The following is a 24,511-nucleotide window of genomic DNA, read 5'->3' as shown; positions in this document are numbered from 1 at the left end:
TTGTCCGTTGTGATTGAATTCACCCATTGTATCCATTCTGGATTTAATGTAGTTGTTGGTAAATTACACGGTGTTGTTAGTGCCTCGAAGGCTGATTCAGCTGTTCTGACTGTGATATGTCTACCGTCAGCTTGATCTTTTTCTCTAGCTATTGCGGTTTGTACTGCAAAAATAATTTTTTCTTTGTTGCTGAATTTCTGTTCAGCTTCTGTGTACAAGTGTGATTTGAATGCAATTGGTACCTTTTCATTAGATAGTCATACCTGACTCATTAGAGGTCAGGTATGTGAATCCGCATCTTCCTGGGATGACTCGAATCACAAGATTGCGTGTGTTATCACGTGTTTCTAATTTTGTTTTAATTAGCATGTCTGTTTGTAAGGATCTCAAAATTTCTGTGTGTATTTGAGTCCAATTGGATCTTTTAAAATCTGGTTTTATCAGATCATAAAGGGGTTTGACCCTTTCTGCGTAATTTGCAATGTATGTTCTTCCGAAATTTAGGAAGCCTAGAATTGACTGTAGGTTTTTTAGTGTTCTAGGTGCTTGGAGTACGGCACATTTTTCTAGAAAATTGTCAGCCAGGCTTTTGCCTTCACTTGATAACTCATATCCTAAGAATAGGACTGTCAGATGGGCAATTCTGGATTTTTTAAAGTTGAATTTGTAACCCTCTGCTGCGAACCCAAGTATTATGGTGTTCACTCTTTTCAAGTGAGTCTCCAAGTCATCATCTGTTAAGTAAATGTCATCGACATAAGATAATGCTTCATCATCATATAGTTGTAGTAATTCTGTTACTCTCGCTGAGAATGCTCCCGGGCTGTTCTTGTACCCCTGGGCTAACCGACAGAATTGTTTTTGAGTGCCATTTATTGAGAATGCAGTTAAATATCTGCTCTCTGGTGCTATGTTTTGACAAAAGAATCCATTAGAGATGTCTAAGGTTGTTTTGTATTTTTTGCGCACTATGTTATTCATTAGTGCAGCACTGTGTGAGTTTTGCACTGCAAAAGTTTTGCAACATGTGTTAAGGTGTCGGTAATCCAAAACTAGACGATATGAATTGTCTGGTTTGGAGACCGGAAACAAAGGGTTGTTCATTTGTGAGGTGCAAGTTTCAATCACCCCCTGGTATTCTAGCTGATCTAGTATTTCATTTACCTGTTCTTTAGCTTCTTGCTTAATTGGGTACTGCCTTTGTGCAGTTGGTTGTGATTTTAACTGGATTTTGTGAGGAGGAGAGTCCTCATCCCATCCTACGTGATTTTTATATAAAGCAGGAGCTAGAGCCACTGCCCATTTTCTGGCAAGTGTGTATTTTTTATGAATTGGAATTTGATTTGAGAAGGCAGGCATAATTATTTCTTCGCCATGAGGGCACTCCCTGACAAACTCTGGTGGCCAGTCTTTTTCAGCTAGAAGGATATCATAGCCCTTGGAGAGATTATCCCAAAATAGACCCCTTATTTTTCTAGTCTTATCACCCTCTATACGCAATGTTATTTCGTATATTTTGTGGGGTTTGCTAACTCTGGTGTCCGCAGTTTCCACTTGAAGATATTCATTCGTGTCCACTGTCTCCAGATGATTCATAAGGACTTTGCGAGCTATGCTCACTTCTGCTGCACTGTCTAGCATTGTCTGAGCCCACTCTCCGTTTTTCAGTTGTGTCCTCAGTATTCTCGGCATTGTTAACTACCTTGATACTGGCTACCTTCTTTTTTGGAAATTGTAATTTCTTTTTTAGCTGAGCAGGTTCCTTGTCTTTGGACTTGGCGTGCTCTTCTCTTTGTTCTGATCATCCTCTTCTTTCCGATTTCTGCGAGGAAGTCTGAAAAGATTGAGAGGGACGTGTATCAATGTCTTGATATCTATCAGGCTTTTTTATATTATCCCTATTTCTAAGGTTATATCTATTCCCAGAGGGGTCACTCTGGGGTGACCTGTGTCTTTGGTTCGGAAATTTTTCTCTTCGCCTAGGAGACCTTCCTCGGGACTGGAATTTCTTTTCTTTAGGATTGGATTGTTTGTTTCCATCCCAGCTCTTTTTTGGTGATGTAGATTTATTATTAAAAAATATTTTTTCAGGACTTTCAATTAGTTGCGGTTTTACTGGTATTCCACCTAAACTATCTCTGCCTAGTTCCTCATAGGATTTTTCTATGATTCTGGCAATTTCAGCTGGTTGGTCTGCTATATCTGTCTCTTTTAACCTCTGGCGGATCGCCACGTTTGCTGCTTCACCCTTTATGTTGGCTAATAATATAGCCGAGACCTGCTTGAAGTCTTTCAGTAATTTCATACCAAGAGTTAAAGCGGGTTTCGGACCATATTCGTCTTGAATTTGTTTTAGCACATCTGGTATTACCGAAATCGATGGAACACCGTGCGTTTTTGTGTAGATGGAAGCAAAGACTGTACCCCAAGTGTCACAGTCCTCAATGTGTGGTGCGATTCCCATGGGAAGACAGATAGTCAGAATCCTGTGCTTTTCTAGCGGGGTGGTGTCTGGAAACACCGCCTCTATTTGGGTTATTTTCTGTGCCAACCAGAATGGTATTTGTTCCCGTTTAGCCGGTACTTTACCTAGGCAGGATTGGATGTTCTGTGGTGTAATTTTATTTGTGTTCCCCTGGTGAGGGGTCAGCTGTGGAAGTTTAATCGCTGGCTGAATTGTTGAAGTCCGCATCACATACTGGACTAATTGTCTATGTATTTTTATTAATTGTTTTAGCTGTGTTAACAGCTCTGCTGCAGACATCCCATTGATGTCTGGATGTGGTGTGTATCCGGCTAGGACCGGCCACGTTGCTCCTGGTCTACCTAAAGGACCGAGCCTGGTGATGTGATTATTATGTTTTAGGGCGCCATCAAATAAGAGCAAATGCTCTTGAAATGTGAGTGGTACTTCCACCTCCTCGAAAGGAGTGTACTCATTAGGAGGTTCCTCTAGTTTGTAATAGTGGAAGTACTTTGTTACAGCATTTGCTGCTGGAAAATGTATCCATGAATAGTATACCTCTGTCTGCCGATATTCGTGTGCCTCAATTATGAATATGACTGTGCCACCTCTAGGTGTCAGTCCATTTTCTATAAGTTTTAGAGTTATAGATCTCCTTTTGATGACTGGGATGAGTATTATATCCTCGTCTGCTGCCTGCATGGTTGCATCAGCTGCTGCGAGTTCAGTTGCTAATCTAACTGCCTCTCTTTCATCCTCATTGTCTGACATTTTTCTGTCCAAAAGGTTATTTTGTTTGTTTGCAGATCAGGTTTCTTATGGAACAAAGATTAGATGCACAATATTTTGGAACAGTGTATCCTTCAACGTTGACTAAACCAAGAACCTTACATAGGAGTTCCCTCCTGCGAGGTCTGGCGGATATAACCTTTCACCCACTCCAGACGTCTTTGGAGTATTTGGGAAAAGGGGTCTGAGTGAGAAAGCACGACTGAGTTACTCTAAATGTCTTACGTTAGTTTTATCGCCCTTTCCAAACGCGTTGGGCGCCATGTAGTGTAGCTCCTATCATCCCAATAGGCTCTGCGCATTGGAATAATACCTACAGCAGTAAAGGCCTAGACCAGACGTTAACTAGGTCTACTACTGTCGATACTAGACTTAAAGTTTTGGGTTTGCCAGCTTAGCTCAGAGTTCACTAGAAACTTTCTCGAATGTTCAAGGAGGACTTAACTTCCCTGATTAGACAAGAAGGGATTTAGTTTCTGACAACCATAGAACATGACAACTTTGCTCTCCCCTAATCAAGAGTATATCTCGAGAGTCGTGTGAACAAAAGGCAATTTATTTTACTCAGTCAGTACGTGCATTCTTAGTCTCATCAGAATGTAGAGAAAAGGAAGAGACGGGCGTGTTCAATAAAAAGGTGTTATTTATTGATCAGTCTCTTTTCTCATACAAGAGAAATGGATCGATATTATTGCAATACTTATAGCTAAGTAAAGTGCATACATTAAAAGCAATAGTATAAAATAATACTGTAAAAACATTGATATGGTTTCTAAGCCATAAGATGTTTTAAAATGAATAAAATATATTACATACACATATACATTTGACTAAACGTACTCAACTGGTGTTTCTAAATACGCCTACCCCGTGTACCTGACCTAAGCCTAATACGTGGGCGGGAATAGAAAGTTACAGTTTAAGTTAAGTTTGTTTTTGCCAAGTGAATAACTAAAGAATCCTCTGTGAGGGGTTATTCAGTTCTGTACCTGGAAGTAAGGATGAATGAGGAATGGTATCTCCCTCTCTGGTCTCGATATTCCAGGCGGCCTGCGAGGGCTACCCAGAAGCGCCGGTGCTGGATTTCTCGGCAGGAGAAAGCAGCGCGTCTCTCAGCACGTCAGGAAGGCGGGGCTGCGCCAGCGGGGTCTGCTCTGCTCTTCGCTTCGGCAAGTATGGCTGCTCCGTCTCGTCACCACGCGTGTGTTTGCATAGGGCAAGATCGGTAATATTTATACCTTTAAGGTGCCGAGATTGACGTAAGGATGGACATAGATACGTCAATAAAGATGTCATACGACTTGCTCGTTAGCACATTCTTTTACTGAAGTTCTCGGTGAAATCAAAACAATGGCCGCAGGGTTTTGCCCAGGTTGTCATAGGTTTGATTTGTTATGAGAACTCCGTATGCCTTATCAGGGGCTGGAGGAATATCGCTTGTCTAATTAGATCGCAAGCGTTATGACCTAATCAGATAACACGTTCCTGTGCCGTAGTGTGACTGCGTCAGATAACGGTATCTGCATCATGGGGGTTTTCTGCCTCATGGGCTGACTGCTAGTTAACTTGTTGGTTTGTTAACCAGAATAGGGTCAGGAATAGGGGGATCGATTCAGAACCTATAGGCATACATGACACCAGTATTGTTTGTATGGGTCATAACAAAGTTAAAATTTCCCGTACAAGGCACAGGTGGTCAAGATTTGGCATCTTCTGATGGTACGAAAGCTTAGCTCTTCTTGCTGGCAGTCTCTACTGCAGTTCTAGTCTGGCCCGAAAGGTCCCTGTCCTGACTCCTTCTCCTCTCCCAGTGGTTAGGGACAGCTCCCCAGCTGTGCTTGTAGAAGTTATGAAGTAAAGACCACTGAGTCAGTGAGTAGAGAGACTGCCCACATGAAAGAAAACCGAATGCTTTTCTGCAGTGTTTTAACTCATCTCAAATACCTTTTGAAACACTAGAGGTACAAGAAAAGCAGAGGTGTCAAGTGTCACAAGCCCATTCTGGCCTTTTCTCTCAGATTGTCCATTTTTAAGAGGCGTTGAAACCCTCGGCCACAACAGCTGCTGTTCGTTGCGCTGGTTCCTCTGCAGGACTCTCTGGAGTGTGTCTTGATACCTGCAGTCTGTCTCCTCGGGATGCCATCTGCTTTGGGTTCATGCCTGGCTATCAGAGAGAGTGGACTTCATACAAGATCCATCCCGTAGCCGGATATGGAGTTAATAAACCCATCTCTGCTCCGCTGGGACTCAGATGCTGCAGTTGCCTTAATGCCAATATATCATCGGCTCAACCTCGTTCTTGGATCCTAGGAGGATGAAACTGAAAGCTTGGGAGTCCACTTCAATCCTTCATCCTCCAATTCTTTGTTTCCAAGAGTCATGTATTTGTCTCTGTGAACCCCAAACTGAGTCCTTGCTGGTGAAGGTCTCTCCCCTACAGGGCGAGGTGTTTTCACTAACATAATACAGGGATGATAGATGTTTAGAAAATGTCCTAGTCACTCTGGCCAGTGCTATCTTGGCCTGTTACGGGATGCACCTATCTTGCAAATTTGATAGGCCCACCTCCTTGATCAGAATAGGCTCGGGGGGGTTAGAGAATCACGATTAAGCAGATCAGTTTGACCTGAGCAAAGAAGCAGCATAACTCAAATTACTAATGTCCTAAAAACTCAAAGACTCTGAGCCCTGGTCCATCCATGTCAAGGTAAACTCACCCCTGTACGATGTTAAAAATATAATAAACTCTCTGAGGAGGAGGAACCTCAGCAGTGCTAAATGGGCACTGTCACGACAGAACATCATCCAAGTGCTGCCCTCAAGATCACCTTTCCTCTTCGTGCCAGCAAAGGCTCTCTAGTCTTCAAGTCCTTTTAAACCACTGATCCTCCCTTTCTCTCAGAAAGCAACATAAGACTCTTGAGAGAGAAGAACAAACATTCTTCCCCCGCCTCTATGAAGAGCATGGATCCCAACAACTTCCTCTGGGGAAATCTGCCATTTTTGGAATCATTTAAGGAGATCCTGTACACGTCACCAGGGAAAGCGTTCGCTCCCCTTCCATCCCTGCACCTAGAGAGCAGTGGATGCAGGAATGCTCTCAGTGGCGATGCTTGTACTCTACAGCACCCACGGGCGCCTTGCACTACATTCAATGCCACAAGTGTCCAATATCACAAATGGAGCAAGAATGAAAGAGCTAGGCATTGTGTGCCAAGAAGCAAACAGACGAGGAGACTGGTATAGAATCACAGCACTCAACCTTTAAAGAAGGCAAGTCACATCTCCCTGAGGTGGAAAGTCGGGGAAAACAGCACAGATCGTTTTTAGAGATTTTAATTGTTTTAATTGCGGATTTGCACCGATTACTAGTTGCACACATTGTTTTTGCCACATTACCTACACGCTCGAACCCTGGTCCCTGCAGCCGATTAGGTGCTGCCGAGACACGCATTGGGCGGAGTGGAGCGGCCATATTTGAAGTATTTTGGCCGGCTGCACTAGCTTTTCTTTGAACCCGCCCCCACCATTACTTAAGACACTGCTGCCCACATTGCCGGTTGATTAAAGAAGGCAAGTCGCATCTCCATGAGGCAGAAAGCCGGGGAAAACAGCACAGATCGTTTTTAGAGATTTTAATTGTTTTAATTGCGGATTTGCACCGATTACTAGTTGCACACATTGTTTTTGCCACATTACCTACACGCTCGAACCCTGGTCCCCGCAGCCGATTAGGTGCTGCCGAGACACGCATTGGGCGGAGTGGAGCGGCCATATTTGAAGTATTTTGGCCGGCTGCACTAGCTTTTCTTTGAACCCGCCCTAATGGGCATAAAATGACAGTACACACCCGTGCGCACAGCGGACAGGTGCAGCGGGCGCGCCGGAAGCGCGCAGAAGGTGCGCCTAAGGTAAGCCCGTCTGCGCCCGTCCGCGCCTAGCGCTGGAAATTATGCCCAATTTCAGAGAATAGGCTACTCTAAATCGCAGTTGCTAATGCTGAACCAATCTCATTGTAATCACCGGGGAAGAGTAAACCCTGATGATTTTCATATTACCCTTAGCTGTTCCTTATGTGGTTTTCAGCCCCCTGCCACACCGTACACTCTGACCGACCCACCCCCAGGGATAAGGGACGACACTGTCTCATACAATCAGAAGCAGGTTAATAACCACAGAAACGGATTAAAGTCACCGTCTAACAGAAATAGAGTTCTGAAATGTTTATTGCTGAATACCAGGTCAATGCCTAAGCATAGACTTGAAATTGAGGCTCTGATTACTGACCATGTGGTCGATGTAATGTTCCTTATGGAAACCTGGGCGTCTGACGCCTCAGGTCCGGACTGGAACGCGGCTACTCCTCGAGGCTAAAGTGTGGAATATGTAAATAGGCTAGGCGCTGTTGACGGAGGAGTGACTATAATTCATAAGTCCCATCTAAAAGTATTTGCCCTCCCCCAACAGGACATAGAAAGCCGAAGCCATGACGTTTAGAATTAAAGACAACTCCCTGATATTCGCAGGACTGCTTGTGTACCGCCCCCATGGTCCTAGAGCTTCTTTCAGCAGAGCACTACACACGTTCTTAGAAACCACCTCGGATTCAGCCACATACACTATTCTGGGTGATTTTAATTACCACCTTGAGGCAAATAACGACTCGGACTCAGCCACATTACTTGATAATTTTCTTAGTTTTGGTATGAGTCAGTTAATCTCGACGCCCACGGATGTAGCAGAACACACCCTCGACGGAATCTTCACTAATAATATTCATATTAAAATTGTCTCGATTCTCCCGATATCCTGGTCTGACCACAGTGCTATCTTCTTCAATCTACAGCTGAATAACCCTGTAAATCACCGCAGAAATCTGACGCTCCCTGAAAAGATTCGCCTTTGGGAAAAGCTGGAACCTAACCTATTAGCCAACACACTTGCTAGAAATCCGCTGGATTAGCAATAGTGAAATTGTAGCTACCAAATTTTATAACTGGATCAGCTGATGAGCTGGCCCCATTAGAAGCAAAAAAGCCTAGAAGACGCTTTGCCACTGCACACTGGTATTCTACGGAGGTGAAAGCAATTAAAATTAAATGTCGGCGACTGGAGCGGGTCTGGCGTTCAAACTACAGCCAGGAAAGCAAATTAGAATATACTAAAGCTCTGCAGGAGTACAAGTTGGCTATCGTTCATGCTAAATCAACCTACTTCACTAAGAAGATTTTAGACTCCTCAAATACCTCTAGGGAACTGTTTAAAACGGTCACCCACCTAGCAAAGAGTCCTCGGGATGTGATTTTTAGCCCTGATCAGAACTTTGTGAGTGGTATTGTCACCTTTTTCCAACTGAAAGTTCAGACAGTGTATGAGGATCTTAGCACCCTAGTAGTAAATTCAACTACCACAAATAATGATAATTCCATTGGAACGGCCTCCTGCTACTCTAACTTCCCTCCGTTAGAGGAGAAGCAAGTCGGTGAGTTACTCACACAGATGAAATCTGGATCCCCCTTAGACCCTCGTCCCCCCTATGTACTGCATATGATTCCTGATATAACTGCAGCTGTGCTAACACCTCTGTTAAATAAGATTATCAATCTAGGGGAATTTCCTAGCAGCTGGAAAAAAACCTGTATCCGGCCTATTCTTAAGAAGGACACTCTTGATCCCTCGGAATTTAAGCACTACCGTCCTATATCTTGTTTTCCCTTGCCTGCAACAATTTTGGAAAAGGCCATGAATTAGGAAATAATGAGATATGTGGACGAGAATGAGCTGCTAGATCCATCACAGCACGGTTTTAGACCCTCTCATTCAACTGAATCCGCTCTCATCATGGCAACGGAAGAACTACGCAAGACCATGGATGAGGGTGGCCGAACGGCCCTGATTTTATTAGACCTCACAGCGGCCTTCGACACTGTGAACCACTCCGTCCTGGTAAATAGGCTAACTAGTTTAGGTTTTTCGGGCCCTGCTTTGGCCTTGATAACATCTTTTCTAAGCACCCGGATCCAACAAGTGCACTGGAGTAGCCTGCAATCTGATGAATTCTCCCTTCCGGGAGGGGTTCCTCAAGGCTCGGCGCTCTCGCCCACGTTGTTCAACTTATATGTTACACCTCTAGCTGCCTTGATCAGATCTTATGGCTTGCGTTTAGTGTCCTATGCTGACGACACACAAATTGTAGTGTCGATTTCCCAATCAGTCGAAGCTACAGCGTAATGTTTCAGGAACTGCCTCATAGAGGTAAAAAATTGGATCTATCTTAAACTAAACACGGATAAGACCGAGGTTATAGAGCTCGGTCCCAAACCATCCGTTTGGAGTGATCTTTGGTGGCCTCCAGAGGCAGGGTCCTGTCCTAGCCCAGTAGACAAGGTCAGGAATCTTGGTTTCCTGCTGGATAAAGATCTCTCCTGCATGGCACAAATTAATCAGGTGACATCTGCCTGTTTTTACAATATCAAGGTGCTCAGGAAAATTCTACCTTATATTCCGCCACGTTAAAAAAAACGGTTATGGTAGCCCTTGTAATGTCCCGTGTGGACTATTGTAACTCACTTTATCTGGGATCTGGAGAAAAACAACTAACCAAACTGCAGGCAATTCAGAATGCCGCCGCCAGAGTTTTGTTGAATCTTCCAAAGCGCCACCCTACGTCTAAAGCCATACGGGAGCTCCATTGGCTCCCAGTCAGGCGCAGAGTACAGTTTAAGGCACTCTGCCTGGTTCACAGGTCCCTATATGGGAAGGGACCTGATGACCTCGCTAAACTCTGGTCTCGCTATGTACCTTCGAGAGCTCTGAGGTCAGCCAACTATGACCTAGTATGTCAGCCCAGAATTAGGAGAGCCCGATGGGGGGGGGGGAATCGTTCTCCTACCAAGCCACAAAATTGTTGAACTCGTTGCCCCCCACACTTCGCTCACAAAAGTCGAAACCAAGTTTCAGGAAGGCTTTAAAAACCTGGCTTTTTTCCCTCCCCTAACTTGTGCTTGCTTGATTTTTCTGTACTACAGCGCCAAGACGCCGCGGCATTCGAGCACTTTACAAACCCTTCAGTCAGTCAGTCAGTCAGTCAACCTTGCCTCGAATCCTGGACAGTAAATAGATCTTGTGTGAGCAGTGCTATTTGGGGCAAGAACAAGAAACTAGGAGCATGAAACAAGTAAATGAATATTTCAAAGAGGAGAAAGCAACATAGAGATGAGGAAAAGAAATGACAAAACAAACAAAGATGCCATTTGTTTAATTTCAAAACAAACACCAATGAAAGCACCATCACACAGGATGAGCCAATGCCAACAACTGGGGCACAGTAGATGACACTCCGCACTCCTGCTGGGATCAAGGAGGTCTCTTATCTATTTATATTTGGTGTTATTTACTCACCTCTCTGATCACTGGTGCTTCCTTTCACCTCTGAGTACTCGCCATCCACAGAGCAATCTTCTTGCTCTTCTTTGATGTCTGGTACAGTAGTCGGTTTGATGTCTGACATTACTGTAAACAAATGATATATTATCATATCTGTGCACATAACAGGAATCTCCGAAGACAATTACTCAGCAGAGACATTGCAAATATGAGGGGGGTGGGGGCAAGTTGCCTATGTAGCTCTCCTTGTGCACGTGTGGCAGAGGCAGCGCACTCGTGGCAGAGGCAGAGCATTCGTGGCTGCGGAAGCGCACTCGTGGCCGAGGCAGCGCACTCATGGAGGAGGCTGTGTACTCGTGGCCGAGGCTTCGCATTCGTGGACGAGGCTTCGCACTCATGGGGGGAGGCTCTGCACTTGTGGCAGAGGCTCTGCACTCGTGGTGGAGGCTCTGCAATCGTGGTGGAGGCTCTACACTCATGGTGGAAGCTTCGTACTTGTGGACGAGGCTCAGCACTCATGGTGGAGGCTCTGCACTCGTAGCGGAGGCACTGCACCTGTAGCAGATGCACTGCACTTGTGGTGGAGGCTCTGCACTCGCGGCAGAGGCGGTAGAGGCTGCACACTCGCAGCAGAGGCGGTGGTGGCTCCACACTCACAGTGGAGGCTGCGCACTTGTGGCAGAGACTGCACACTCGTGGCAGAGGCTCTGCACTCGTGGCTGATGCTGCACACCCGTCGCCAAGGCTCCACATTCGTGGCCAAGGCTCTACACTCGCGGCGGAGACTACGCACTCGTGGTGGCATCTGCACAATAAAAAACTGTACTGTGGAGATCCCACCACGAGTGTGGACATCCTGCCACTCCACTACGAGTGCAGAGGCTCTTCGTAAATCAGGCCCAGAGTGTGGGGGATTATATAATGCTGAGGTCTCTGTCCGGTACCACTCACTGAACAGACTATGTGCCTTTGTCAACATCTGTCAGAGGGTAAAGGCATGAGGGAAATATAGAACCTAAGAGCTCTAAGATACTAAGGCGTAGAGGGGTGTTTTCTCCATCATCATTGGGATCAAGGGATGATATTTGTATGTCTTTTTCAAGTGGGCCTTGTTTTCTCACCTGTAATAATATTGAGGCTTCTCTTGGTCTCACAGTCCTCGTTATCGGGCAGCATGGGGCAGTCCTCGGCCTCCTCCTTGAAGTTTGATGAAACAGCAGGTCCTGTGTCTACCATCACTGGCAAAAATAAAATGAGACTCAGAAGAAATACAATCACAGAAGTGCATGTAAAGGCTGCAAATGAAAACTGTCAAGAAAGCAAGAGGAAGGGGACGGGACGAGGGAGAGGCAGAGGGAGAAAAGTAAAACTGGTGACTCCTCTAATGTTAAACTTTCACCCTTCAGAGGTACTCCAGGCTCCATCCTCTCCCACTGCTGTTCAACTTATATGATGCGCCTTTCGGTGAACAGGTACACAACCTGGGATTCTATCTCCACCCATACACTGATGATACTCAGTCATTCCAGAGATTGGACTGCACAAAATAAAATCAATACCATACCCACTTGCATGTCTCCGGTCTGGGCATGGGTGAGACAGATACAACTGAAACATATTCAGCAAAAAGGCTGAATTCCTTAAGCAGGATGGAGGAGGGGAAGGGTCTCTTTCTAGATCTGTGACAAATGCCAACTCTGATGGTTGTGGAGAATAAACAGGGTGTGCAGAGGGGGGTGCATTATGATAAAACCTCTGTACGGTAAGAAGAGTTAAAGGAAGGTCTATGTCTTTGTCATCATCTGTCAGATAGAAAGGGACGAGGGAAATGAACAACTTTCAACAGCTCTCAGGTACTAAGGAGTAGAGGGGTGGACTCATCACCCTTGGGATTAAGAGAGGACATTTTATGTCTTTTTCAAGTGGGCCTTGTTTACTCACCTGTAATAATATTGAGACTTCTATTTGTCTCACAATCCTCATGATCGTGTTCAATGGCGCAGTCCTGGACCTCCTCCTTAATATCTGATGAAACAGCAGGTGTTGGGTTTACCATTACTGTGAAAAATAAAATAAGAATCAGACGAAATAGAACCGCAGAAGTGCAGCTAAAGGCTGAAAAAGAAAATACCCAATAAATCATGTGGATAAGGATGAGGCAGAGGGGATATTGCGTGGAAAATCATGACATCTTCTCTAATATTAAGTTTTCACCCTTCAGAGTTACTCAATGCTCAGTTCTTAATGATTGTTGTTCAAGTTGGGACGAGGATGTGGCCCTACAGCTAGAGCTGTCGAACAAGGTTTGAGTCTCGGCAGGGATGCTCAACATCCTGTGATTCTTAATCACTTAGGGACCCATGCATCAAGCTATTTTGTGATTGCAAACGTTGCGAATCGCAAAGAAAGGCTGTTTGCACTTGCAAAATAGTCTAATGCAATGCCGGAAGCAAAATAGCTGATTTTCAACGATATTCGCTAAAAATTGCGATTACCTTAATACCAATTCTGCTATAGGTAATCCCAATTAAAGAGTCGCAAAACCTATGCATGAAAAAAAACAATTGGAGATTGCGAATCCTCAAAAAAATCGCGATTAGCAGTTCTTAACTAAGAACAAATTATATCAGGTGGTAACAATTTTTACATTGAACAAATCAGATGCAAATCATCAGCAAACTACTAAAACAGTCCCAGAAGGCCTCAGAATGTTTCACAATGGCAGCGCTCTACGCCATGGTGAGGAGAATGAGGCTAAGAGCGGCAGCACAGAGAAGGAGGATACAGGAGCGTATATTCAGACTGCGCGTTACTTTGCTAGGGCAGACTGAGGAAGAGATAAATATAGGCTGAATGCTGACACAAACTATGAGCTCATAGCTGAATTGGATCCAATACTGCAGTGTCAGACTCGCAGGACACATGCCATCCCCAAGCACGTGCAGGTCGCCTGTTCTCTGCACCTCCTAGCTTCAGGGAGCTTCCAGGGAGTAATTGCTGCCGCTGGAGGTGTCGCCCAATGTGCCCTTTCAAGATTTTTCAATGCATTCCTTGATGCCATGCTGCAGAGGATACACCACCACATTCGGTTCCCCGCAACACCACAGGAATTGCTGCAAACTAAACTACATTTTTATCAAGGTGCCCATTTCCGCATGTCATAGGCTGCATCGATGGGACGCATGTAGCCATTTGTCCCCCCCTCAGGGAATGAGTAGATTTACTGAAACCGGAAATGTTACCATTCATTGAACATTTAAGTTATCTGCAATTCTAAAAACATAATCACAGACATTGTGGCTTGTTACCCTGGCAGTGCACATGACTCCTATATCTTCAGACATAGTGGCATACACAGATGTCTACTTGCGGGTGAATTTGGAGAAGGATATTTGCTCAGTAAACAGATGTGATACTGACTTGCACACCTGTCTGCCATGGTGACACATTGCAGTGACTAATGTATTTTCTTTTTACATCCTGTTAGTAATAGCGCATACGCTGTGCCCTCTATCATCCTGACTCCATATCTGAATCCTGCTAGACCAAGTGAGCAGCGATACAATGAGGCACACATCTCCACACACAACATGATTGAGAGGACATTTGGGTTACTAAAATCTCGGTTTCGCTGCCTTCACAAAACTGGTGGCGCATTACAGTATAGGCCGGAGACTTGCTGCAAAATAGTTGCCACATGTGCCATGTTGCACAACATATCCCCAAATAGAGACATTCCCCTGGAAGCCTCTGACAGCGAGCCATTGGTCGGCATTCAGCCAAGACAACCGCCGCAAGCGGCAGACGGTCCAAATGCAGCAGAAGGGATCACTCAACATTATTTCTAAGATGTGTTATCATGAGACAACACAGTAGGTGCTCTCCGGTTTATTGCAACAATATTGTGGTAGTGTTAATGCACACATACAAGGTGCCGAAAAGTGTCGTGTAAATACAGACAATTAAATGACATTGCCTTGGCACTTACACGTCAGTATGAACAATGTACATGCTGCTGGTTACCTCACCAGAATAGTACCTGTCCAGGTCACTACTTTTTCCGGCCACGCACTCCTGTGGGCCTCTCAGTAGGGTCAGCCACATCCCCAATTGAGCCTTCCGTGCCAGTGTTGCTCCTGGTACTGCGCCTCCTGGGATTCGTGACAGGTGCCAGTAGGCCACAGGGGATGGAGGCCTCCTCACTATCCCCCTGCACGTACGTTGCTGCCACCACCAGCAGCAGTAGTTTGAAGTTGTTCCACTGCATTAGTGACCTGGATGAGGCCCCTGGCAACATCCCTAGAGCGGTGGCTCATCTCCTGTGCATGCTGACAGCACGAAAGGAAAGCTGAGCTGTAGTTGTGCTCAGCCTACTGATTGCCCTGGTGTAACCATCCAGGCGCCCCATCAAACTGTGATGCCTCCTACCATGGGAGGCATGCTCACCCTAGTTGACCCTGCACAAGTCGTGCATAACTGTTGAAACACTGGCTAGGTTTTCCGTGTTTGCCCCGGGCCCTTCAACTATAGCAGTGGTGAGCTCTCTCAGGGAGTCACGTTTGTCCCACAGGTGTGTTGCCATTGTCCCCAGTTGGCCGTGCATAATCCTCATGTTCCTTCCTTGCAGGCGCTGGACCCTGAGCATCTTGCCGTCCAGCCCACTCCAGGCAGCTGCCCCATCATCCTCTGCAGATGTCAGGATTGCCCTGGGCCTTCGCCTGTAGAAACGGATGGACCTGCGCCGCACTGGTACCTCTGATGGTGTTGGTGGTGTGTTGCCAACCAGCTGTGTGAGCGTACCTGTGTCCCTCTCTTCATCACTGTCCAAAGCAGCCAGTGGTGGGACTATTCGCCTGCACCGAGTGGGAGAAGGTATGGGCAAGGATTCTGGCCCTTCTGGTACCTCCTTAGACTGATCCACTGGTCCCTCTGACTTGTGGACGTCAGCCACGTCACTGTCCTGTGCTGCTGCATCTGTGATTTTAAACAGTGCAAGTTCAGTTCTTCTTTTTCTGTACATGTTTGTGACATTGCGCATGCAAATGTCTAATAAATTTACTTCTGTTATGGACAAAGTCTACTTTAGTCATTTCCTTGCTGTACTCTGCGGCACTAAAGCTGTTTAGGTCCCTCCTTGCCTTGCTCTTACATTTGTCTGTATACAACTCCCGCAATGCATTTGGGTGTTGCAAGTAAAATGTGGACTGGACTCAGGTATACTACACTACGCAGGATATGCATTTGGGGCTAATTTAGTTACATTTAACATTGAAATATATTTAGCAGTGGTCACACCTTGGAAGGTACCCGCCTGTTCAGAGGTGTAATTCTGTGTTATCCCGACAACTGCCTCTGGTTGCAGTGTGGATTCCACCATGTCCTCCATGGGTGTGTTTGGACGTTCAAAAGATGGTCCCCCTCCAGTTTCTTTTGCAGCTGCTAGCCTTTCAGCCACCCTCTCTTTAGCTCGGCTGCGCAGGTCGTACCAGCGCTTGCGCAGGTCCGAGATTGCATGTTGTGTTATCCCCACAGCATTAACCTTAGCGTGGATTCCCAGCCAAGTTTTTCGTTTGACTGACTCTGCAACCTGCAGGGAGAGTTTACCAAAAAGCTCTCCCTGCTTACCAAAGTTTACCAGAAATGGTGGCTCAGCACCACTTCCTCAATGAGGATTTCCAGTTCTTTATCACTGAGTTTGAGCTTTCTTTTCCTGCCTCTCCTTTCTCTTTCCTTTTTTTTGTGGCCATGCTGTTCTTTTCTCACTACTTCTGCTCCAAACACAGTTTCTTTCTGCTCACTTCCACCAGTCTGCCTCCTGCTTCGACTCTCTCTGTGAACAGGTGTGTGCATTCACTGATTCAGTTCCTGATTGTGATGTCATCCCAATGCAGCAACATGGGTAAATCGCTGTTAGCGGGCTTGCCATTGGAAATAGCAAATGTTACCGATTCGCTAAAATATAGTGAATTTTTTGATGCATTCACTTTTTCGATTCCGTAATAGAGATTTCTTAATAATCGCTGTTAAGGAATCGCAAAATCGTTTTTTAATGCATGTGCCTCTTAATCTATCTGTGCCTAACAAAAAATGAATGTGTCCGTCTGTAACGCAACTGGTGCTCATGTGAAGAGATCTGATACCTACGGGTCAAGTTTGCGTTATATAAAACTCAGTGGGAATTTTTTTTTTTTTTTGTTGTTGTGCCTTTAGGCGTACAATTACATACCTGGGATTCTATTTCCACAGTACTCTGAAGATACTCAATCGTACCTGAAAATTAACTGCACAAATAACATCCCTAGCAACCCACTCATGTCGCCGTCTCGGTTCAGGGTGAAACAGATAAAAGTGAAACATATTCTACAAAAAAGCTTGATTCCTTATCCTCGGTCTCAAACCCAATCACCAGTCTCCACCAGAATTGCCCAACATCAGAACAGCATTACGATCTCTTTCCAAGTAGCTACTGCAACTAAATCTCAAGGCGTCATCCTCAACTCCAAACTTGGACTAAAAATGTATATTAAAGCCACAGTAAAAGAATCATGAGACCTTTCTTCCTAAATGCCAACTTTAAGACCATTGTCCAAATAACAGTCATTGCAAGATTCCAGTAAGGGGTGCTTTCTGCCAGGCTTCTTAAGAAAGGACATTCCTCTCCCCCAGAATCATTCTGCAGCCTGCTGACCATTGAGTGCCCTCTGGCACCAGAAAACGTGGAAGTTGACCATGTGATGCCTGAGTGATCTACCACCGTTAAACATGACGTACATACAAGACAGCCTATATCACATATAAAGCATTACACCGCGGCTCTCCCGCGTACATTAAAATCCAAATCAACATGTCTGGAAGGTTCCAGAAATGAGGGTTTCCTCTTTTTGAAATGCAAACTTCAGGGAATAATTCACAGTGAGGCACTCTTCTAAGAATGTATGATCTGGGGCTCCCTCGTCAGTCAGCATCCGACTTGCTCAACTCTGGCTCAACTCAAATGTGATCTGAAGAACCACCTTGTTACTCTGCATTAGTAACACCTGAGTGTGCTCCTACTTCGGCTTGAACACAAAATAGTTTTTAATCGCGCCTTAGATTCTGTTTGATATCACCTCAAGCAGATCCTTCTTCTGGTGCAACTTTTGTCACCATTTATGGACCATAATTCTATTTTGATCTCATCCTCCCATCTGTGCTACCAAACTGAATGATGTTGCTACATTATTCTCATTATGGCTTTCCTTATGCCATTTTCCACTTTGTCTTCTGCTTCTACTTACATAATGTTTTACTTGTTCGTGTTGTAAAGAGCTCTTCTGATGAAGGACCAGGGCGTGTTCAGACTGACTCAGGATGACAGCACTTGGAAGGTCTCTAAGGCCAGAGAAGTCTTTTCAGACACAGCGCCTCAAGGTGTCTTATGTCTCCTGTGGTCATTCGTCCAGCTCAGTGTGGTGGAGTTGCTGCTCTGACAGTGGGAGTCTCCCGTGGTTCTCACTGAGGTGCTGATCCTAAAGAGTCATGGTAAGGTCTCTGTGAGTGGACGGATGCCACTTCTGTTGACCACAGACACTCCAGTAACAGTCGCGTCCTGGGTCACTACGACAAGACACTAACACCCTTGGACCGCCATCGAACACAGGCGCTCCTGTCTCGGATACTGATGCTATCTCGCAAAGACTATGAGACTCACACCACCAGGACTCCCCCAGCAGAGGGAACACATCTCAGTGTATTGCAAAAGGCAACACTGGCACATATTGTGTGAATAAATGTGTTAGCATTGGATGTCAGATCTGGACAGCACTGCCCTGATGATTTTGATATTTTTCCACCAATGAAGCAGACACTCTACTGTCCATTGGAAGGGCGAGAACAATTGACCAGAAGAGCTAAGGCTCTGGTGAAAGAGGGTCAGCAGAAGGGTACCCTCCCACTCATAGCCGACGGTCTCTGCTGCCTCCTCACACCAAACGTCACTGGATCCTGTAGTCAGCTGATGTTAGTTCAGGGGCAGAGGCCTTTTTAGCTGCACCCATTACCGGGGGTTGTATGACATTACAACGCTTGCATTTACCCCGCATGCCATTACAACGCGAGGATTACAACGAAAGTTGTTACAACGACTTTCACTGGAGGGTGCTGGATAGTGGAGTAGTTTAATTTTCTATTCCAACTCCAGCCCACGTTGACAGTAGGGAAGGTGTTGGATAGAAAATTAAACTATTCCCTATCCAACAGCGCCCTCCAGCGAAAGTCGGTGTAACAACTTACGTTGTAATCCCCACGTTGTATTGGTAGCGCGGGGTAATCCCCACGTTGTAATGGCTGTTCTCCTTAACGGGTGGCTGTCTACTGGACCTCCCTGGTTAAATCGGACAAGCCTAGGTAACCTGGAGTCCTTGTCCTTCTTTGTATGAGGCATATAGGGAAGAGTGGGAGCGAGTGAGTGAGACTAGGGTCCGTCCAGAAGTCTAAGAGAATGTCACCCACAGGAATGGGGGCGGGACGCTATGTGCATCTGTACAATAAGAACGTTCCTTGCAAACCATCCAAGGACACAGAGCAGGTGACACCTACAGACCGGTTTCTCTGTGTGTCCTCCCTCTTACTGGGTTTAATTCCACATCTGTCCTCTGCCAAACAACCCTTCTTGTGCTGCACTGAAACCCACCCAATTTCCTTTTCTTATATGTTGGAAAATGTATAATCATAACAATGCATTTTAACCATGTCGTGGTATCTCACAGCGAGCACTGCCACTGCTCCATGCTTCAAGTGTTCAACCCTCAACATTGGAATTTCAGGTCAGCCCCCAGCGATACACGTCACTGTCAGCCACAAAACCTCAATCTATGACTACGAGGCTGTAATATGGCATCCTAATCAAATCATACAATAACCTCATAGAATTGGGCAATGGTCAGAGTGAAAGCCATGGAAATATCTGAAACCACGTCACCTGTGCCTTCAGTATGGACGGACCGGTGGTTGAAGAGGTGGAGGACACTCAACGAACTTGCCATGATGACATGTGTATGTGTCACAGGAACCTCTAGCAGCACTTCAGTGTTGCATGTGCTCAAGTACCCCCAATGTTTCTTCAAATTCCACATATGTATGTATAGGGATTTATATAGCACAAAGCAATGACCTGCTGATGGGTTTGGATTAGGAACGTCTGCAAATACAAGATCTCATGTCGGTGAATAGGAAGGACAGAATCCCAATGGCATCTGCCACGTTACTGTTCTGAGGCGAGGTGGAGAGAATGTATTTCGATGTGCCCGTGTGTCCGTGCACATCAATGTCCTGTGTGTTCACCATGTGCGAGGAGAATTTGCGCCTTATCATCTGGGGGATTATAAAATGTGTCTAATGTGTCGCTTACTTGCTTGGTTCCTGCTGCTTTTACTCTGGGCCTCCTTATCATCCAAGCGGCGCAGCTCTTCCTGTCGCTCCTTCATTGAAAATATGGACGACACAATCACAGAACCTGAAAATTTGGAAGGAAAGCAGTCAGTGAACAGGTTCTTGTATGATTGTAAGAAATTGGGTTACTGGCTGAGGGGGGTGAAAACCCTACTAAAGCAACAATCACAATTCTATCAGTGTGAAACACAAGCCAACCTCAAATTAACATGTGCTTATCCCTCTGGTACCTTGGCACAAAAGCAGTCATGCTTAACTTAGAGGCAATGTGTAAAGATTTATGCAACACTTCAAACAGTAATAAAGCAAAAACACAAGTTTATGTAAATATATTGCAGAATGGCACAAAGCGCCACTCACAGTTATTTTGTCGTGCGAGACCATTGAAAATCACAAGTTAAGGCCAACAGCAAAGGAGCGTGGCCCGTATACAAAGACTAGCTTAGCCCGGCTGAAAGCGTGATCTTCAAAAGTTCCGCGCAAAGAGTTCTGGTCGATATTAAGGAGGCTGCGAGAAGCAGGGAGAACATTGTGAATGGTCGTCACTGTAGCCTGAAGAGCAGGCCTGGCCTTGGGGACGGTCGCCGCTATGGTGCGAGGATCATGTTGGGCGTCACGGATAGTCGTTACTGGAGGTTCGCGTTGGCAGTCACAGCGAAGTAGTGCGAAGTGCAGTTCCCGCGTTGCCAGTTGGCGCTGACGGTTGCTGTGGTGTGAAGAGTCTGGTTTGCAGGGACATTTGCATTTGTGAGCAGCGCGGGAGGCAAGATCTTACTGTGAACAGGCTTGTTTGCAGATGCAAAGAGCCACAAATTCAGGATTTTTCCTTTTCTTGGAAAGGGAACTCAACAGACGCTACACAAAGTGTCTTGAACCTGAGGGGCACCTCCTGAGGATCAGGAACTCACTCCAGCAGAGGCCAGTAAGGCTCAAGCAGTTGCAGGTCCAGACAGCAGGTCAGCTGGGGAGATGCAAGGTGACCTCTGGAGCTTGTGATATCCTTGTAGCTCAGAACGGGCCCTTGGAGTCACTTCAGCCTCGGATAAAAGGTGCAGGTCCCATCTTACTTCTGAGCAAGCAGGGTAGCAGAGTATCAGCCCTTCGGGCAGCAGAGCAGACCAGCAGTCATTCTTCTGTCGTAATCCACAAGTACAGAGGTGTACTGAAGAGTTTGGGATAAGGGTTTAATAGGTTTACTTGGTGCCAGCTTTGAAGTAGAAGAAGGTTCTGGAGGATTACACTCCTAGAGCTGAGTTGGAATTTCCTGCTGCCCTGCTCTGACCCCAGCATGTACGGGGGCATACAGTATATAGACTAGTATATAACCCTTTGTGAGTGTACTTAAGCGGAGGCTTTGTGATGTGCAAATGTGGTAGGTGACAGCTTTGCCCCCCTCCCCCCTTATCAAGTAAGAGATGGCCCATCCTCCATAACCTATTCTCACTTAGTCTCACTATCTGCGAGCAATACATAAAGACCAACAGCCAGCTCCACTTAGTCATGCAAACCAGGATACAGGTTGCAGGCACCAATGGTTGGGACAAGTGTTAGACCTGTCAGCCCAAGGGTGGTTTTCTACTACATTTTTGTTGCCCTCTTTGCCTCCTACTGGACCCATATTTGTGTTGCACATTAGGACTATGGGCCCCTTATCACTGCTAAATAGTGCTAAGGTGCAGGTGCTCTCCTTTAAAATCATGGTGACCCTAGAGTAGTAGCTACAGACCCTGCTACTGCAGTGAGGCCTACCCTTAATTTACATACTGGTAGTCTGCATGTTCTGGGACTTTTTTTAACTGTAGCCTTTTGTCCCTGGTTGACAGACAGATAGGGAAGGGAACACCCCAGAGCCTCTTGGATTTTTCCAGAGACTTCCAAACCCTAGATTCTTCCAGAAAGTGCCGTCGCCTCCGGGTCACCTGACTTTAGGGTATATTAGGGAGGGTTCTGGCCACACATCCCTGTTACACTACTGGACCTGGAGACTCTCTGCTGGAGTGAAGGCTGCTGTGCTAGAAGGATTGCTACACTGCTGAGGCTGACTGCTCCTAGGAACTGCTGCCCCAGGCCAGCTGAGTTGCAGTGCCTGCCTGCTGATCTTGCCCTGCCAGAGGAGAACCAGGAATACTATCTCCAGTGTGTCTCCACAATGACTTTTCTCCTGTGACTGCCCCCCCTGCTTACTGAACTGTAAACATTTATAAGGGCTGCCACATCTTAGTCCTTTTATAAGACTGCCTCTGAAGGTCTGGGTGTGCCAAACTGCTTTCTTAATCACCCTTGAATCACCGCCGCCGCTTTGGGGCACCTGGACGCGCTGTGCGCCTCCTGAGAGTGCTGTGAGGTGAAGCGCTGCCTGTACAAACTTTGCCGCCTGCCTGGGACCTGAAATCAACTGCAAACGCTGTGGTTGAGTAGCGCTCTGACGAGGAGCGCTGTGGAGGAAAAGCGGTGCTTCATTGAAATCAAAGCTGGCGGCCCGGGGACCAGACTGCACTGCGTCCCTCGTGCGCTGGTTGTTGGGTAGGAGTGCTGAGGTGGGACGCGCCATGAGCCCTTCACCTCCTCCGCCCGGGACCTAGACGCGCTGCAGAGCGCTGGGGCAGGGAAGCGTTAAGTGCCCGGAATCACCGCCGCCGCCCGGAAGCCGAGGGAAGCCCAGCGAGGATTCCCCCTGTAATGGCAGGGGCACCCCACGCAGTGCTTGGGTGCTGGCGGAGGGTTGCCTAGCAACCGGGACTCCACCAACTACGTCGGCGCGACCCCAGGAGAAGGAAGCGCCGTTCCTGTCAATGCCGTGCTGCAGGAAGAGAAGAGCTCCTGTCTGAGGATCGTCAGGAGGAGGTCTACACTGACAGAGCAGCCGCAGGTAAACACTCCCAGGCGCGCGGTGTCGGTGCGAGTTTGGGAGCGGGGTGAGAGCTGGCGGAGGGAAGGGGCTGCGAGAGAATGGGCACTTGGTGTTTTGCTACATGCAGCGGGCGGTGAGGCTCATTGGATTGCATGGGACTGTGACTGCCTGCATTGCTAAGATGGAGACCAGGGACTGAGCCGATTTCTGCCAGGCAGCCCCTTAATCACGCGCCAGCCAGCGGGGATTGTGTTAACCACTGGGGACTATTGATTCTGCACCTTTTTGGCCCCTCTGTAGCTAAAAGCACACTGCCAATAACACAATAAGGTGACCCGCGTTTTACCCCTACGGTTAGGACAATGAGTGACATGCCCTACTTAACCTCTTGATCTGGGCACTGTCTGCACAAGCCTGCTTGAGACTTTTCTTTGCCCTGAATATCGTGAACTGTGCCCCAAAGTGCCTTATACTCACTACTTCTAGGAACAGCATCTACTCCAATACGTTTGGGAACTGTTTTGTTGTGGTTGCCCCAGTACTTTCCCCCAAGAGACAGCTACTACCCAGTATTAGTGGCAATCTCCCCAGAGACATTACATAATGGGAACTTTACACTATACATGGCATATTCTCGCTGTATTTTTGGATATCAAATAATGTTCAGATAAACCGGTGTGAAGTCCCTTTTATGAGTGTTTTGCTGTGTTACGGATAGGGTGTGTTGCACAAATACTTTACACATTGCCTCCTGCGGTTAGCCTACCTGCTCTGTGCCAAGCTACCCTGTCGGAAGTGGTGGTCCCTACTTGGACTAGGGTGCATACCCCTGAAAACTAGAGAACCCGGTTCTAACAACAAGAAAGTGACAACTTTCTAAAAGTGTGATTGTGACTTAAAATCCCACTTCACCATTAAAGAGGGTTTTAAAATACAGTTCTTCAGACACCAAACTGGACATTGCTCTTTGCTCCCAATTGAACATTAGCTCTTATTACATGTAATAATGTAACACAATGTTATCATATGGGAGAGGTAGGCCTTCCAGCAGTGGAAAACAAATTGAAGAGTTAGTCACCACCAGGGAGAGTAAAACATAAAAGTACTTGTTCAACATTTTAAATACACCACACCGTGCCCTCTGGACGGCTTAGGGCCAACCATAGGGGTGACAAGTGCATTAAAAAAGAAGGTTTAGGCCTGGCAAAACATGTATTTTGCTAGGCCAAAATGGTAGTTTAAAGCTGCTTATACAAGCTGCAATTGCAGGCCTGAAATCTGTTTAAAAGACTACTTGAGTGGGTGGCACAATTAGTGCTGCGGGCCCACTAGCAGCATTTAGTTTATAGGCCCAGGTACATGTGGAACTACTTTGCTAGGGACTTACCAGTAAACTAAATGTGGCAATTGGGTTTAAGCCACTGCTTCATTGCGATCGGTTTGGAATGGCCCACAGTATTTATCAAAGACAAGCATCACAGGGAGTTTACCAGGTAGAATTCACTGTACAGTAAGATATTGAAAACATAGGTCCTTATGAAAGGTAGGCAGAAATTACTAATGTGCCTATTGTTTTGAATAGTAACAGGAGT

At 46.3% G+C, this 24,511-nt stretch overlaps 1 protein-coding gene across 1 annotated transcript in view; it reads right to left on the bottom strand.

The window, feature by feature from the left end:
- The window catches only part of LOC144805498 (uncharacterized), a 45,607-nt gene that overhangs the window by 1,568 nt on the left and 19,528 nt on the right, over positions 1 to 24,511 (bottom strand). Inside the window, exons 3-6 of the mRNA XM_078672043.1 lie at positions 20,028 to 20,132; positions 12,581 to 12,697; positions 11,761 to 11,877; positions 10,655 to 10,765 (exon numbers count right to left, since the gene is read on the bottom strand). Of these exons, the coding sequence (XP_078528169.1) occupies positions 10,655 to 10,765; positions 11,761 to 11,877; positions 12,581 to 12,697; positions 20,028 to 20,132 (450 nt within the window). The remainder of the gene's footprint in view (positions 1 to 10,654; positions 10,766 to 11,760; positions 11,878 to 12,580; positions 12,698 to 20,027; positions 20,133 to 24,511) is intronic.

Source organism: Lissotriton helveticus (assembly GCF_964261635.1).
Source record: "Lissotriton helveticus chromosome 1_1 unlocalized genomic scaffold, aLisHel1.1 SUPER_1_unloc_12, whole genome shotgun sequence".
Taxonomy (NCBI): Eukaryota; Metazoa; Chordata; class Amphibia; order Caudata; family Salamandridae; genus Lissotriton; species Lissotriton helveticus.
Note: the sequence above shows the minus strand (reverse complement) of the source record. Positions and strands in the feature narration are given on the sequence as shown.